Source organism: Mauremys mutica, chromosome 8 (assembly GCF_020497125.1).
Source record: "Mauremys mutica isolate MM-2020 ecotype Southern chromosome 8, ASM2049712v1, whole genome shotgun sequence".
NCBI classification, from domain to species: Eukaryota; Metazoa; Chordata; order Testudines; family Geoemydidae; genus Mauremys; species Mauremys mutica.
In genome coordinates this window covers 17,635,074-17,648,776 of record NC_059079.1, presented here as the reverse complement: position 1 = coordinate 17,648,776, position 13,703 = coordinate 17,635,074, and the positions used below count along the sequence as shown (strand labels likewise).

The window sequence follows — 13,703 nt, the reverse complement described above, 5'->3', positions numbered from 1 at the left end:
CAGATATTGTACCTTCTTTGCACTGATACTGGTGTTAGGTTCCCATAGTCTTGTCACACCAGGGGCCTGATCCTGCACAAGATGTTAAGGAATAAGGAGAAGATCTTCACACACATACATACTCGAAAATATGATACTATGATTAAGTAGAAATTCACTGAAAAGAATTGTCTCTAGAGTTCTTCTTGAAGTGTCAACTATGTTTTAGGGGCACAGTCATCCCCTCCTGCAGAGAAACATCTAGGAATGGATGCTCAGGCCAGGAAAATCTGAATTACTGTTTTGCCGTTCCTCTATGACTGGTCTCTCTCAGGAGGGGGATTTGGAATGTGTAAGGGGGGATCTGCAAACAGAAATTTAAGAGGTGAGTTGGTCACAATCTCTAAATACCTACATGAAGAGGGGATTTCTGATGGTTCAGGCCTCTTTAATCTAGCAGACAAAATCATAACAAGCTCTAATGGCTGGAAGTTGACTCCAGAGAAATTCAGACTAGAAATAAGATGCACATTTTTAGCAATGAAGGCAATTAACCATTGGAACAATTTACCTAGGGATGTGGTTGATTTTCGGTCACGAAGTCATTCAATCAAAGGTTGGATGGCTTTTAAAAATATAGGCTTCAGCTAAACCAGAAGTTATAAGCTTGACGCAGGAATCACTTGTTGAAATTCTGTGGCCTGTGTTGTACAGGAAGTCAGATTAGATGACCATAATGGAATGGTCCCTTTTGGCTTTAAAAATCAAGGCGTTATCAAGGCAGAAGTATCCATGAAAGACTGTCCCTCAAGGAGGTCGTGCTCATTCTCCCCAGTCATCTGGCAGCCTAATGCCTAATTTGACCATTGATGGTTGCACAGAACCCCCAAATCCAGTCCCAATGAAGCTGTGTGATATTATTCCTTCTGTAAAAAGGAGCCAGAAATTAGGAACAATGCCCTGGAGCTAGCACTTTCCACCTTCAGGAGTCCCAGATCTGCTCAAAGTTCATGTCACTGGTGCTTGTAGAAGTTGTAAAGGTGATTGGGAACCAAATATTATCCTATATAATTGTACTTTTTCAAAATATTATTGCCTCTATGTATATCTTTGTAATTTATGGAAATCAGTTACAACAATGTGTGTGTGTGTATGTATAAACACATATGCATATGTATTCCAAGCACTTTTAATGTTTGCTGAACTCATTTACTTCTTATGAATCAAACAGATGGTTTCAGTTTTATTTAGACTCTTTGAATGATCTCAAAAAAACAACATTTTCTTAACACAGTCTACAGATTAAAGCAATGCAATGTGCTGCTCTGATGATACAACTTTGGGTACACTGGTTATCCAACAGCAGTCTGTGTAGCTGAATTTCCCCCAATGAGCAGGAATTCTCATTTAGAGCAGGGTCTGGAACACAAAACCTGAATTAACTCAGCTATTAAAAGTATTTTAGACACTGTTCTACAGTGCGTTGCGCAGATAAACAGAAAATAAAGGACACCACATATGCTTTTAATAATTCCAATTTAAAATCAATTTCCCCCCTTCATCTTAAAGACATTTTTGGTGTATAATCAGAAGATTGTGTCTCTCTATTTTTAATAATTTTATATTAGCTCAGTAATATAACTGTCCTAAAACATACTAAATTTTAATCTTTAAAGATCAAACAGGAAGAAATACAATTGGTTATATGTTGAGAGACTTGGAGGTGATAAGCTCTCCTATCATAAAAAAAGCCTATAGGAGGGTAAAAATTACTTGTGATAGTCTATGGACACTATATTCTGGAAGGGAGAGGTTTGTAGGCCCACCATAGCCATTGAAGATACAGCCAGAGGACAGAGTGCTCTCAGAGAAGCCATAGATATGGCTTGCACGACTACGGGCTGTAGGATTGGTTCCTATCATAAAACCTTCTTGGTTAAGCAGCGCTCTGTAAGCAGAACATTGGAAAATCATTCATTTCCTTTTGATTGGGTAAAATGTGGTTGTTCATTCTAGAGCAAGTGCAGAGAAGACAAGGGGACAAAAGTGCAAGCATACATACCATCTATCTGTAGCTCTCCATGTACCGTGATGCCTGTCAGTGCTTGCTCAACAGGGAACTAAGATGCTGGCTGCAGAAGATAGTGTCCGCAGTCAGAGCTGTTAGAACAAGAAGGTTGCTCAGGGTGCTTTAACTTAGTTATGTTCCATTTTTGTAACACAGCTAGTGCTTCTGTGTTGGGAACAATGCTGCCATCCCATGTCTTCCACACAGAATCGCAACTCTGCTGGTTTTCCACAGAGGGGCTTCTGTTCTGTGAGCCCAGGGGTGAGCATGATAGCTCTCAGGGCACCCTTTTGTCCCCTGAGCATGGTAGGGACTTGCCAATTCAGACTTTAAATAAATGATTTTTTGGTAAACTCAGTTAAAATGCTGTTGTTTTTTTTATAGCAAATCAAAAACATGTTCAACTAATTAGTTTTTAAGCATCCTGAAGCTAAAAAATAGCTTATCCTCTTTGAACAATGATTTAATTTCTCTTTGTACTCGAGTTTAAACCTGTTCTGTCATAAATCCCAGAATACATAACAGTACCCTTTGCAAAGACATTCATACAAGATTGTATTTCCCATCCATACGCATCTGAGAACCAGCTCTCACCTGGGCATGAAACACACTAAACACTTGCTGTAAGGGAAAGACTCCCATTGACTTCAATGGGTTTTGAATCAAGTCATGAAGAGACCAAGAAGAAAACTGGCTCCTTGCAAGACAGTCCATCCTTCAGGATTAGCCTGTGCACCATATGTAGATTTTCCACCCTCCCATCTTGCAGTTCTATCACATGCATAATTGATTACTGAAATCTAAGTATCATGTATAAACTGTTAATCCATCAATATGTTTCACTGGTTATGGTAAGAGTTTCATAGATTTCCAAGGACAGAAAGGACCACTATGATCATCTAGTCTGACCACTAGAGTAATGCAGGCCATAGAATTTCCCCAAAATAATTCCTAGAGCATATCTGTTAGATGATGCTAAAGTGATAGATATGTCAGTGCTCTACACCTTGAATCGACACGGCACAATGATGCAAGCTGCAATCTCTTAAGCATTTTTCAAGCCAATTGTCTTAATACAGGTCCTGTGAGGAGGCAGAGTTGCCTTCGAGATTCTCAAAAATATAGGGCCTAATCCTATATTAGGATTAGGCAAAGGGCCACATATCTCCTGCTAAGTGCCAGGAGCCTTCATTGCCCACTGGATTCAATGGAAATTGAGGGATTTCAACATCTTGTAGTATTGGATCCAAATTGACCAGTATAACAGTACTTATAACAGCACTGAAGTATGAATATATGAATACCATCTGCAGTACTTTGAGTTAGGTGAGCTTTTTAAAATTCTCTTGATGACCAAAGGTAACAGACGAATACTGAAACAACTAGCAAATGTAGTAGGGATATTCTAAACCTGTAAATGCGTGTACAATTTCATTCATGCAAGGCACTAATGGACTCTTCTTTGGTTTACTGTTAAATATCTCAGGCCCTGGAATACACATTTAGCAGTTCTTGTATATCCAAGTCTTCCAGCCCAGTTTTCTGTGGAATAGTTCTCTGCTACATCAGCAGTTTTCATTCTGTACAAACCCGCCATAATTAATCCTTATCTGTGGAGGATATAGTAATGTGAACTCCCATTTTGACATGCATTTTGGCCTTTAAACACCAAAAGTTTTCTATTTATGTAAGGACAGACTAATTTGGGAAGGATGAGACGCCAGACTGAACAGACAGTATCTTGCCCTCTCATGTCACAATTCTTAAGTTTTATTTCCAAACCTCCAAAGATTCACAAACAACTATAATAGTTCTTTGAAGGAAGTTGCCATGCTGATTCTACCATTAGAAAGTCTCTAAAATTTTCTCTTTCTTTTTCTGTGATGCAAAAACCATATTTGGTTCTTTGAATTTCCACTCAAACAGGAATTCCCAACATTCTGATACTTTTTGGCAGTTTAATTTCCACATTATCCAATTTATTTGAGTAGTTTTTCTTTTTAGCTCCCAAGTGAATTCTTGTCTCTCTGTTTTAGCGTTCATTAACTCACTGCAAGCTATGAGTCAAGTCTAGGATTTGAGTCCCAGAATTCACAAACTTCATTCACTGAGGGGAAAAAAAGCTCTGCTTGAGGGTTTACAGGCTTTCTGCTCAAAGCAGATCTTACATTTTGTAACAGCTGTAAGTGTATATGATTCTTTGACAGATCTCTGCTGCGGATAACCTTCTAGTAAAGAAAAAACTACATATAACTGTGAGTGGGTGGGAGTTGGAGTTAATGTATTTCTATGCAAAACCAAAAAGTATGTGAAAGATTTTTTTCAAGCCTGCCATTGCTGCTCCAGTAGGCACATTTTCGAACTGGTATGTGTAAAGCTAAGCACTTATATCCATAGGCATCTAAACAAGCGATATGTTAATTGGGGTATTAAGCATCTGCAGCATTATTATTTGTACATTTTTGCTTATGTGTGGTTTATACTTGAGTTCACAGCAGTTTTTTATATGACTATTGGTAGTTGTTTTAGCAACTAAGGGACATAGACAGCCTGCTGTGGTATATGTCAGATGCATGATAGGAGTACACCAGTTGTGATGGACTAGCTAACTAGGGACTTTCTCTTGTCATGTGGACATTACATTCTTCTCAATCCAATGAATCTAGTAGTAGTAGTACTAGTAGTATAGTCGGTGGCAGGAGTTGTTATGAGGATGCTCTTGGTTTCTTCATACTCCCATTCACTGTGGGCATTCATTTGATAATAAGCAAAATTAAGAATCTTGGTATCACTTTCAAACATGCTTTTTACATGGAGAGCCATGTGCCAGCCACAGTAAAAGGTGTTTTTTTTTAAAGTCACAGTTTTGTGTTATTTATTGAAGATTTTATAACAGCAACATAACTCCAGTACCACAATGCTTAATTGTCTGCATTTTCCTTTGTACTTGAAACAGATGCCAGTAAAGTGGCAGATTGACTTCAAGATGGCACTGGTGTTTTTTCAAGCCCTTAATGCATAGGCCAAGAAACCTCCAGCTGAAACCCTGGTGAAAATTTTAGTTTCCACTTTCTCAGCATGTTTGAGGCTTAGGATGCATACGATGTTTGCAGTGATGCAACTACTTAATAAAAGTGTGGGAGAAGAGTGGGGAGAAAAGTGGAAACCAGGAAGGAGAATGCATTCATCTTGCATTGAGCAGGATATCAACAAGATAGTAAAAAAAAAAAAAAGGTGTGCGTGTCACATGTGCATGAGAACGTGATCTTCCCAAACATTTTGATTTTACTAATGAGATGATAATTTGTTATGTATGGGCACAGAGATAAAAGTTTGATCAAAGGACACAAAACTCCAGTGTTCAAAATATCCCTTTTCTAACACTTAGAGTTTGGAGCAATAGTAGCCTGCAGCCAGGTGGAAGTTTAGTATAGATGGAATTAGTGATTGATCTTTGCCTCAAATATAAAACTTAACCTTAAATACAGCAAACGTCTTAATTGCAATTCAGGATCTGAATACAATTAACCTGGAAATGACATGTCAACTCCGTGGGCTCCGTATATATGAAATATTGAAGACCTGGTCATAAAAGTATTTATTGTGTAATTATTAATGGGGTTCTTGTTGCACACATACGCCCAGATCCTCAAAGGTATTTAGGTGCCTAACTCCCACTGAAATCAATGGGGGTTAGGAGTCAAAATACATTTGAAGATCTGGGCCATACATCCCCACACGTACACACTGTGCAGAGCTTTTGCATGTATGCAGCACTGAAGTCTCACTTAAGACCTTAACAAGGAGCTTATTAAATGGTCTGCTGGAGTTCTATTCCAGGGTTGAACTTCACCGACAGAGAATAGCACAGAATGCATTATTTTCTCAGTGTAATTGTATTATTGCTGTCTTTTTAGTATCTCCCCAAAATATCTGCATGGTCAGGTTTTAAATAAAGTTTAAAGATTCGTATATTTCCACATCAATTGTCATAAAACATGATGTGCAAAACCCTGCTTGTTTTACTCAGGTGATGAGGTGTTCTGGCTTTTAATAGACTCCTTGCTTGAGTAAGGTGAGCAGGATTTGGCCTTCCATCAGATTAGGTTTTCCAAATACCTATTATACCAAGATTCAGGAAATACAGATTTTAATATTAAAACAATGTTTTAATAAACAGCAGCATAAAATAATCAGTGTTTAATATCATCTCTGGTGTGTGAAATACAAAAATGCACATATTTTCAGTATAAAATAGTCTTTGGCATTACAGTTTCATGCTTGCCTAATTGAAATGCCCATAATTAATAAATCAATCATCAAGTAATACAGTGATTAAATGCATGCAGTGAAAACAAACAAAAACAAAATATATGTATAAGGTAGTGGCTGAATATCACCATAATATATTTCAAGAACATCTACAGCAGGTTAAAAACAAAAAAGAAACAGACCAATATATAAAATGCAGCGATGTATTTCACTTCTGCTATACAAAACACTTTTGTGCAAAAAGATGTGAAAAATAAAGTCATATTATACAACCTTGTCAACTGAGCAAAGGGTTGTTTTAATTGTGTGGACACAAAAGATATTATTTTAATACAAACAACATTGTGAAAAGATGTAATGTACATAGTACTTTTGTAAATCATTAAAGTGGTTTCAAAATGAATAATCTAGATTGATTATACCTGAATTAATTTCAGTAATAATACATATGTCATTTTTCTAAGTAAAAAGTTAACTTTAATTCACATTATTTTAACTGATAGACAAAGTTGCCATAAATGTTTTCAATCCTTGATGGAATGTGGATTTCCCATTTTTAGGGGTTTCTGGAGTCATAGTCACTGAAATTATGTACTGCTCTGAAACAATAAATACTTCTTGGGAAAACTGATTGTCTCATATAAAATTGTGGTTTGAAGCTTTTTCATTAAATAGTTGCATAGCAACAAAAGGATACAAAATTTCTGTTATAACTACACATATAAAATTATGAAATGTTAACTTTGAACCAGTTGATTCATGCTCTGAAATTAAAATTCTTAATTTAATCTCCTTTAAAAGCAATTTCTCATAACTCCATCTATTTTTAGCAGACATTACCAGATTATTTTAGTAGCCTGTGAGTTGATAAGTCATTCTACTGAATGTCAGGACATTTTATGCAGTTTTTTTTCGTTTAAATATTAACTCAGACTCTCACCTCGGGTGAAAAACAAAAACCTACCTGAAATAATTAATCTAGTCATCAGATGTCAACATTGAGTCACATATTTGAAATACCACTCTTGACTGAAAAAAACCTTACAAATGTTTAAACTAGCTATCGGAAGTGAATTGCATACCCAATAAATCTCTGAACATTTGCATCTCTTAAAAAAGTGATTGACAAATATTAAAATGTTTTCAGAATAATAAGTTTCCATGATATAAACCATATCAGAGCTTTAAACAGCTGTGACAAAGTGTATGATGGTCATCAGAAAGATTTTTTTTGTTTTTGTCCCTTATTGAAATAAACATTAGTTTAGTACTTAAAAAAATGTCTGTTCAAATTGTTGCGTGTTAACACCACAATGATTTTTATCTGGTTGGTGTCTGCCTATCCTGTTAAACACAGTTAAACTTCACAGAAGATACTTGTTGCAAAAGTCTGTTAAACAACCAGAAAAATCTTTAATAAAATATTTGAATATAAATCTTTTCTACTTCTTTCTAATTTGTACTGTAAATAGTTATATGTACAAAGGCCTGACTTATTTACAACTCTGCAGAAATCATAGATTCATTAGGTCCATGAATATTGGGGTCTCCTAATAAGGATGACTGTTTAGAGTCAATTTTGTATGGTTTTTGAGTTTTATTTCCAAAAACTGTTACACCAATTCCACTTGGATGACTTGGAATTGACATATGAGATAGCAAAGGTATATTTGCATCCTGATTGGATCCTGAAGAAGGCAAGCTAGTCACATGACCTGTGCTAGTTGATCCACTTGCACTGCTTGGTGAACGGCTCTTTGGAGGTGGACAGTGCTGAATTACCCTGGGTGGGCCCGGTGGTTGGTAGTGGGCAGCTGGGAAAGCAGCATATCCTGGAGGAATCGGGTATCCATTGATTGGGATAAATCGCTGGTTTTGAGGTATTGGTGGTCCAATGAACCCAGCAATTTGGCCTTGTGGTATACCCTGTGCTGGAAACATGTAATTAGGGTATCTAGGATTACTTAGGTTACTAACTGGGCTTGCACTGAGTGAAGTTGTTTGAGTGGTGGCATTTCCACCAGAGGGAGTAGTAGAGCTAGTGTGACTTGAAAGTCCCTCCCAGGAACGCAGCCTGGCATGGATATCTTTAAATCTTGGCCTCCGAGATGGAAGATCATGCCAGCACTCTGTCATCAAGCTATACATTCTGGGAGGACAGTCTTCAGAGCATGGTAATAATTGTCGTTTCCTGACCATCTCTATGACTTCTTGATTACTAAATCCATAATATGGTTGGAGTCCAAAGCTGAAAATCTCCCATAAGACCACACCAAAGGACCAAATATCTGAATCAGAAGAGAACTTGCCATACATAATTGCTTCTGGTGGCATCCAGCGAATCGGCAGTAGGGACTTACTTTGAACTCTGTAATAATCTGCTGAGTATATTTCTCTTGATAGTCCAAGGTCTGAAATTTTCACATGAAGTTGTTCTCCAATTAAAATGTTGCGAGCAGCAAGGTCTTTATGGACAAAAAAATGACTGGATAAGTATTCCATTCCTGCCGCAATTTGAACTGCAATATGCAGGAAATCCCCATGGTCCAGACTGGATTTGACAGTACCGTCCTCATCACTGCTACACCCAACATCTGAATGTGGCGATCGCATGATAAGGAATTCATGGAGGTCTCCCTGATTCATATACTCAAAAAGCATGCAGACGGGTTGTTCCTGAGTCACAACACCTAGGAGACAGACAATGTTAGGGTGATGAAGTTCTGCCATAAGAGATGCTTCTTGCTGGAATTCTGTCCACTGCTGAGGATTGTTAAAGTCTTTTAATGTCTTGATAGCAACAAGCTGAGCATGATCCATGCCTGGAAGATAGAGATGCCCCTTGTAGATTTTTCCAAGAGCACATTCACCCAGTTCTTCCATGAAACGAACAGCAGAAAGAGGTAACTCCTTAGCTTTGCTCTGTTGAAACAGCAAATCAAAGACTAGGTTATAATAATAGGGTCAAAAAGGTACCTAAATTAGAGACCTATTCTCTCAGCAAGGCCACAGACCTGCAGCTCCCTGCAATAGTATCTATAACTCAAATGGCAGTAGAAATACTGTGCTTCTGCTGTGTAGGGAGACCAGATAGGGAAGAAGCCATTTAGGGACACTCTGTATTGTTGATCCAAGCTCTGTAGTGGCTCCGTCCACAGGAGTGTGGGTTGCCACCACTAGCAGAGATATTGCTGTGACCACATTGCAGAAGTATTGGGAGCCTGGTTGAGGCTGGGGATTCCAATACTCTAGAACCCATGCAGTTCCTCACTGAATGCTTCTTTACTCCTGCTGTGTATGAGGGAGGAGGATTTCCCTGTACCAAAATTAAAAATAACTTTCCATCCTTTACACAAGACTGCAGGTAAACAAAGACTGAATATAGGATCGGTTATGGTCACAGTGCGGCAAAGAACTTCAACATGGACTTAATTTTAATCACATGACTAGTCCCATTGATTGCAGCTGGGCTACACACATGCTTAAGTCCAGCTTTAAGAGACCAGGGCATATAATGTTAGGTGCAAATTTATGTTTTAACTCTGACTTAGGACTCAGTTAAGTTTCATCCTAGAGTTAGTTAGTTAATCCCTTGGGGTACAAAAGAGATTAGTTCTCTGTATACTTGAGGGAGTGTACAAGCTCTCCCCCACCCCCTCAAAAAATCAAGAAAGTAGAATCAGCTGGAAAAACATCAGACTTTGGTCAAAGGAGAATAGAAATGAGGGCCAAATCTTTTTCAAACTTGGTTGCCTAACTTAGGCAGGTACATCCATATTCAGACACTTAAATAAGCAAACTTATTTTTAGAAGTTAACGTCAGTGGGTGCTCAGCACCTCTGAAAATCAGGTCACTTACTGAGATGCCTAAATTATGGACTTGGTAGCCTAAAGGTAGGCATCTGAGTTTGGAATCCACATTCAGTAAAACTGTGTAGTCAGAAACATTAGCATTTGCTTTCCTGGAATATTGTCAATGCAGTTTTTTGCATGAGAAATATGCAAAAATTGACATTAAAACAATTTTAAAGTTGCGCACTCACAGTAAATGAATTCTAATTATACTGACCACTTACAAATTTTAGATAAATATTTCATAAGGAAAAAAATAAAATCATAAAGACATTTAAACAAGCAGCCAGTAGACTGTATGGTGATGGCAGGAAATTAGCTGTATTGTTGAAGAACAGATGGTTTATATTATATAAATCCTTTAGGCTAAAACTTGTTTAGGTCTGGCATATTGTAAATTATATTTTAGTAATGAAAGTGAAATGACCTCTGTCTGACCTCAGGCAGGGTTTGTCTGTTTGAACCAACATAGTGGAAAACTATGAAAGAAAATGAAGTAATAAAGTTTTGGCAGGAGGGGCTCATTTCACGTTAAACGGTTATAAATCTGCTTAGTTTTTGTTTGACAAGTATTTGTCATACAGTGGTGTACAAAATGTAAAGAAGTGTAAAATACATACGAGGCATCACGCCAAAGTAAACCAAGTACAAAGGGAAAATACAAAGAATGAAGCCCACTGCTTCTATCTCTTTATCAGTTGCTTCCATTAGTTGAATGACAAGATGGACTCAGTTTATTATATTCTCTAAGGCAATTAAGTACCTTAAAACTGAAACAGGCTTTTGGTTTAAATGTTAACATTTTTATTTGGAAGAGTAAACACACATCCACCTCAGTATGAGCTAGAACGTTTTTAACCAATGTTGACATTGGTATTGGATACAATATTTTAAAATAGAATTCTACTTCCTTTCTTTTTTAAAATTTTGTTTGAAAGGCAGCCAAAACAGTTGTGTCAGTGGGACAGCCAGCCACTCTCCCAACAGGAAAATATACAATCGTCGTAAATGAAATCAGGTGGTTTTTGCAGCATATCATTTTAAACATGAAAAGAAAACACTGTGGTCTATATTTCCAGACATTTACGGGCAAGACACTTTGCCCACGCTGTGTGCGTAAAGCATTAATATGTTGGTGGTCAGGAGTAAAACCTGAACCCCACTAAGTCAATGGCAAAACTCCCACTGACTTCAGTGGGGCCAGGATTTCCTCCCAAGTATCTAATACAAAGAAAGGACTAAGATTCAAAATTTGGATCCAGTGAAGGGGAGGTTTGGACATGGGGTTTGGTTTAAGCACATCTTTAATCTAATGTGTACTGTATTGAACACTAGATTTATATTGTGATTTTCTATGGGTATTAACAGATAGTGCCTCATTTTCATCATTCTGCCCCTTAAAGTAGAAGTTAGGGTTAGGTTAGTTTTTGTTTTTCAAAGTACTGACTTCTACTTTAAGGGGCAGAATGATAAAAATGAGGGACTATGTTCTGTGTGTTTATTGGACTCAGTTAATTTGTAATGTAAAGTACCATAGATCAAATTTTGGCTGATTTAGCACCTATATAACACATCAGCAAGAGACTGCATGTATGGTTTATAAATTGTGTAGAATAGGGCATCCCGATACAAACATTCCCCAAAGGGTCTAATACCTGGTTAGAACTGACTGCTTTCCAGCAGCTATAATAACCAGTTAAAAACAAACAGAAATCTCACAAAGAAGGTTTCCTCTAGAATTTCCAGCTAATGTTTGCAGACTCTAGTGATTAAAGACTAAGGCTTGGTTAATATTAGAATGTTTGAGTGCTTTGCTTTATGAAACCTCTGAACCGTTTACTGTTCCCTGTCCCTGGTACAAATCTTGAAGAAGAGGAGCTGGCGTAGTTTTTTGATCCATGAATGATAAAATGATGGTATAAAGATTCATATGGAGTCAAAGGCATGGTCTCAGGTAAGGAAGATTAAATAAAATATGAACTAAAAACAGTCGTTTGCATTACATGTGTAACCATGCAGGGAAGCCATGGCATGCCGTCTTCACTGCCTTCTTCAGTTATGTATTTTCACTAACGAGTGGCCCAAATGAAAATCCTGGATTCAATCACTTCTGAAACTTGATGCTTACTGGTTTGGGCCCCAGCTCTGTTTTTTCACTATCCTTTTGTCGCCTTATAACCCATCTTCCTTCTTGAATCCACAAACTTATTTTTCTAAATAAGGTTCTACAGTTAAATTTTTCTAAGTAAGGTTCACATAATGAAATTATAACAAGACTTCACAATACAAAATGAATGACTTGAACTGGCAAAGTCAGCACTCTGTTCTCTCCACACAGTAGATGCTGTGGGATTACCTTTATTGTTAATTTAATGATGAAATATAATCTTCAATCTAAACTTTCTGCAGAGTTGGCTTACTCCTGGGATTTGTCCCTGCAAGGTCCTTTTATATCCATCTCTTTCCCCAGTTGCTTCTGCCCATGAGAGAGAGAAAAACTACCCCTGGTCAGTCTTCCAGCATGAGTCAGCAGAATAGCTCTGCCTCTCTCCCCCTGAGAGGTCCTAAAGCCTGACTCCCTGTCACATGGGCATGCTGCAAATTCAAAGCACAATGGATTATTTAAACAATTTTGCCTGGACCTTCTGCTCACTAATTCTTTATAACCTAAGACTATGAACCTGACACTGAAGAGCAAGCAGTAGGCAAGCTGCACATCTCATGATTGCTATATCAAACCTAAAACAGATCTCTACTTACAAGCATATTCACATATGGAGAGCACAGATCCTGAAACGTAAGTGTAACCTCCTTTTCTTAGGCTGAGCGACTAAAACTGCCATCATTCTGAAAGAATATCTTTGGCGTGTACAGCAATATTTATAGAAGGAAGATTATGCACAGTTTGCATTGCTCCTAATGCCTGAATCTGGATTCATTTTGCTAACTAAAATAACAGCTTGCCAACAGGTACGTCTAGACAATTTGATGTAAATTATTCTGCACAGTTTTCTAATGCATTATGTTTTAGATACTGAGGATATTCTCCTGCTTGGAAGTGGCAGAGCCCCATGTTCAGCCATGCAAGTGGCTGCTCTGGACATTTCCAGCACCTGCCCTGCTAATAAACAATGAGCTCATTGCTAATCATTTTTGCAGTGTCTTAACTGCTCGGTGAGGCATTTTTTTTTTTAAATTGGAAAAAAGTGCTTCATGAAATTGGAGTTTCAGTAAAGAGGAACAAGATTAGGAGTCAGGGAAGAGGGGCCCTATGTTTCAATAAGGCAGGCTGTAAATATGGATAGGTTTTGGTGCTTCATTTTGCAAATATCTCTAAAGAATGTGTAAACTTGAACATACAAGGAGGAGAGCATTTTACAGTGATTTCAGCTGACTAACAGGTGAGGCAAGGATACAAATGATCCATTAAAAAGTGTCTTCTGAAACAGCCAATAAAATGAAAGAATTCATCTTCCTCTCCCCCCTTACTTACTAACTAGAACAAGGCCTCCACGTCACTTCACAAGCAGTT

At 37.7% G+C, this 13,703-nt stretch overlaps 1 protein-coding gene across 1 annotated transcript in view; it reads right to left on the bottom strand.

The window, feature by feature from the left end:
* Positions 1-6,205: 6,205 nt before the first annotated feature.
* The window catches only part of ROR1 (receptor tyrosine kinase like orphan receptor 1), a 240,290-nt gene continuing 232,792 nt past the window's right edge, over positions 6,206-13,703 (bottom strand). The window contains exon 9 of the mRNA XM_045028604.1: positions 6,206-9,241. Within this exon, the coding sequence (XP_044884539.1) occupies positions 7,817-9,241 (1,425 nt within the window). The 3' untranslated portion in view covers positions 6,206-7,816. The remainder of the gene's footprint in view (positions 9,242-13,703) is intronic.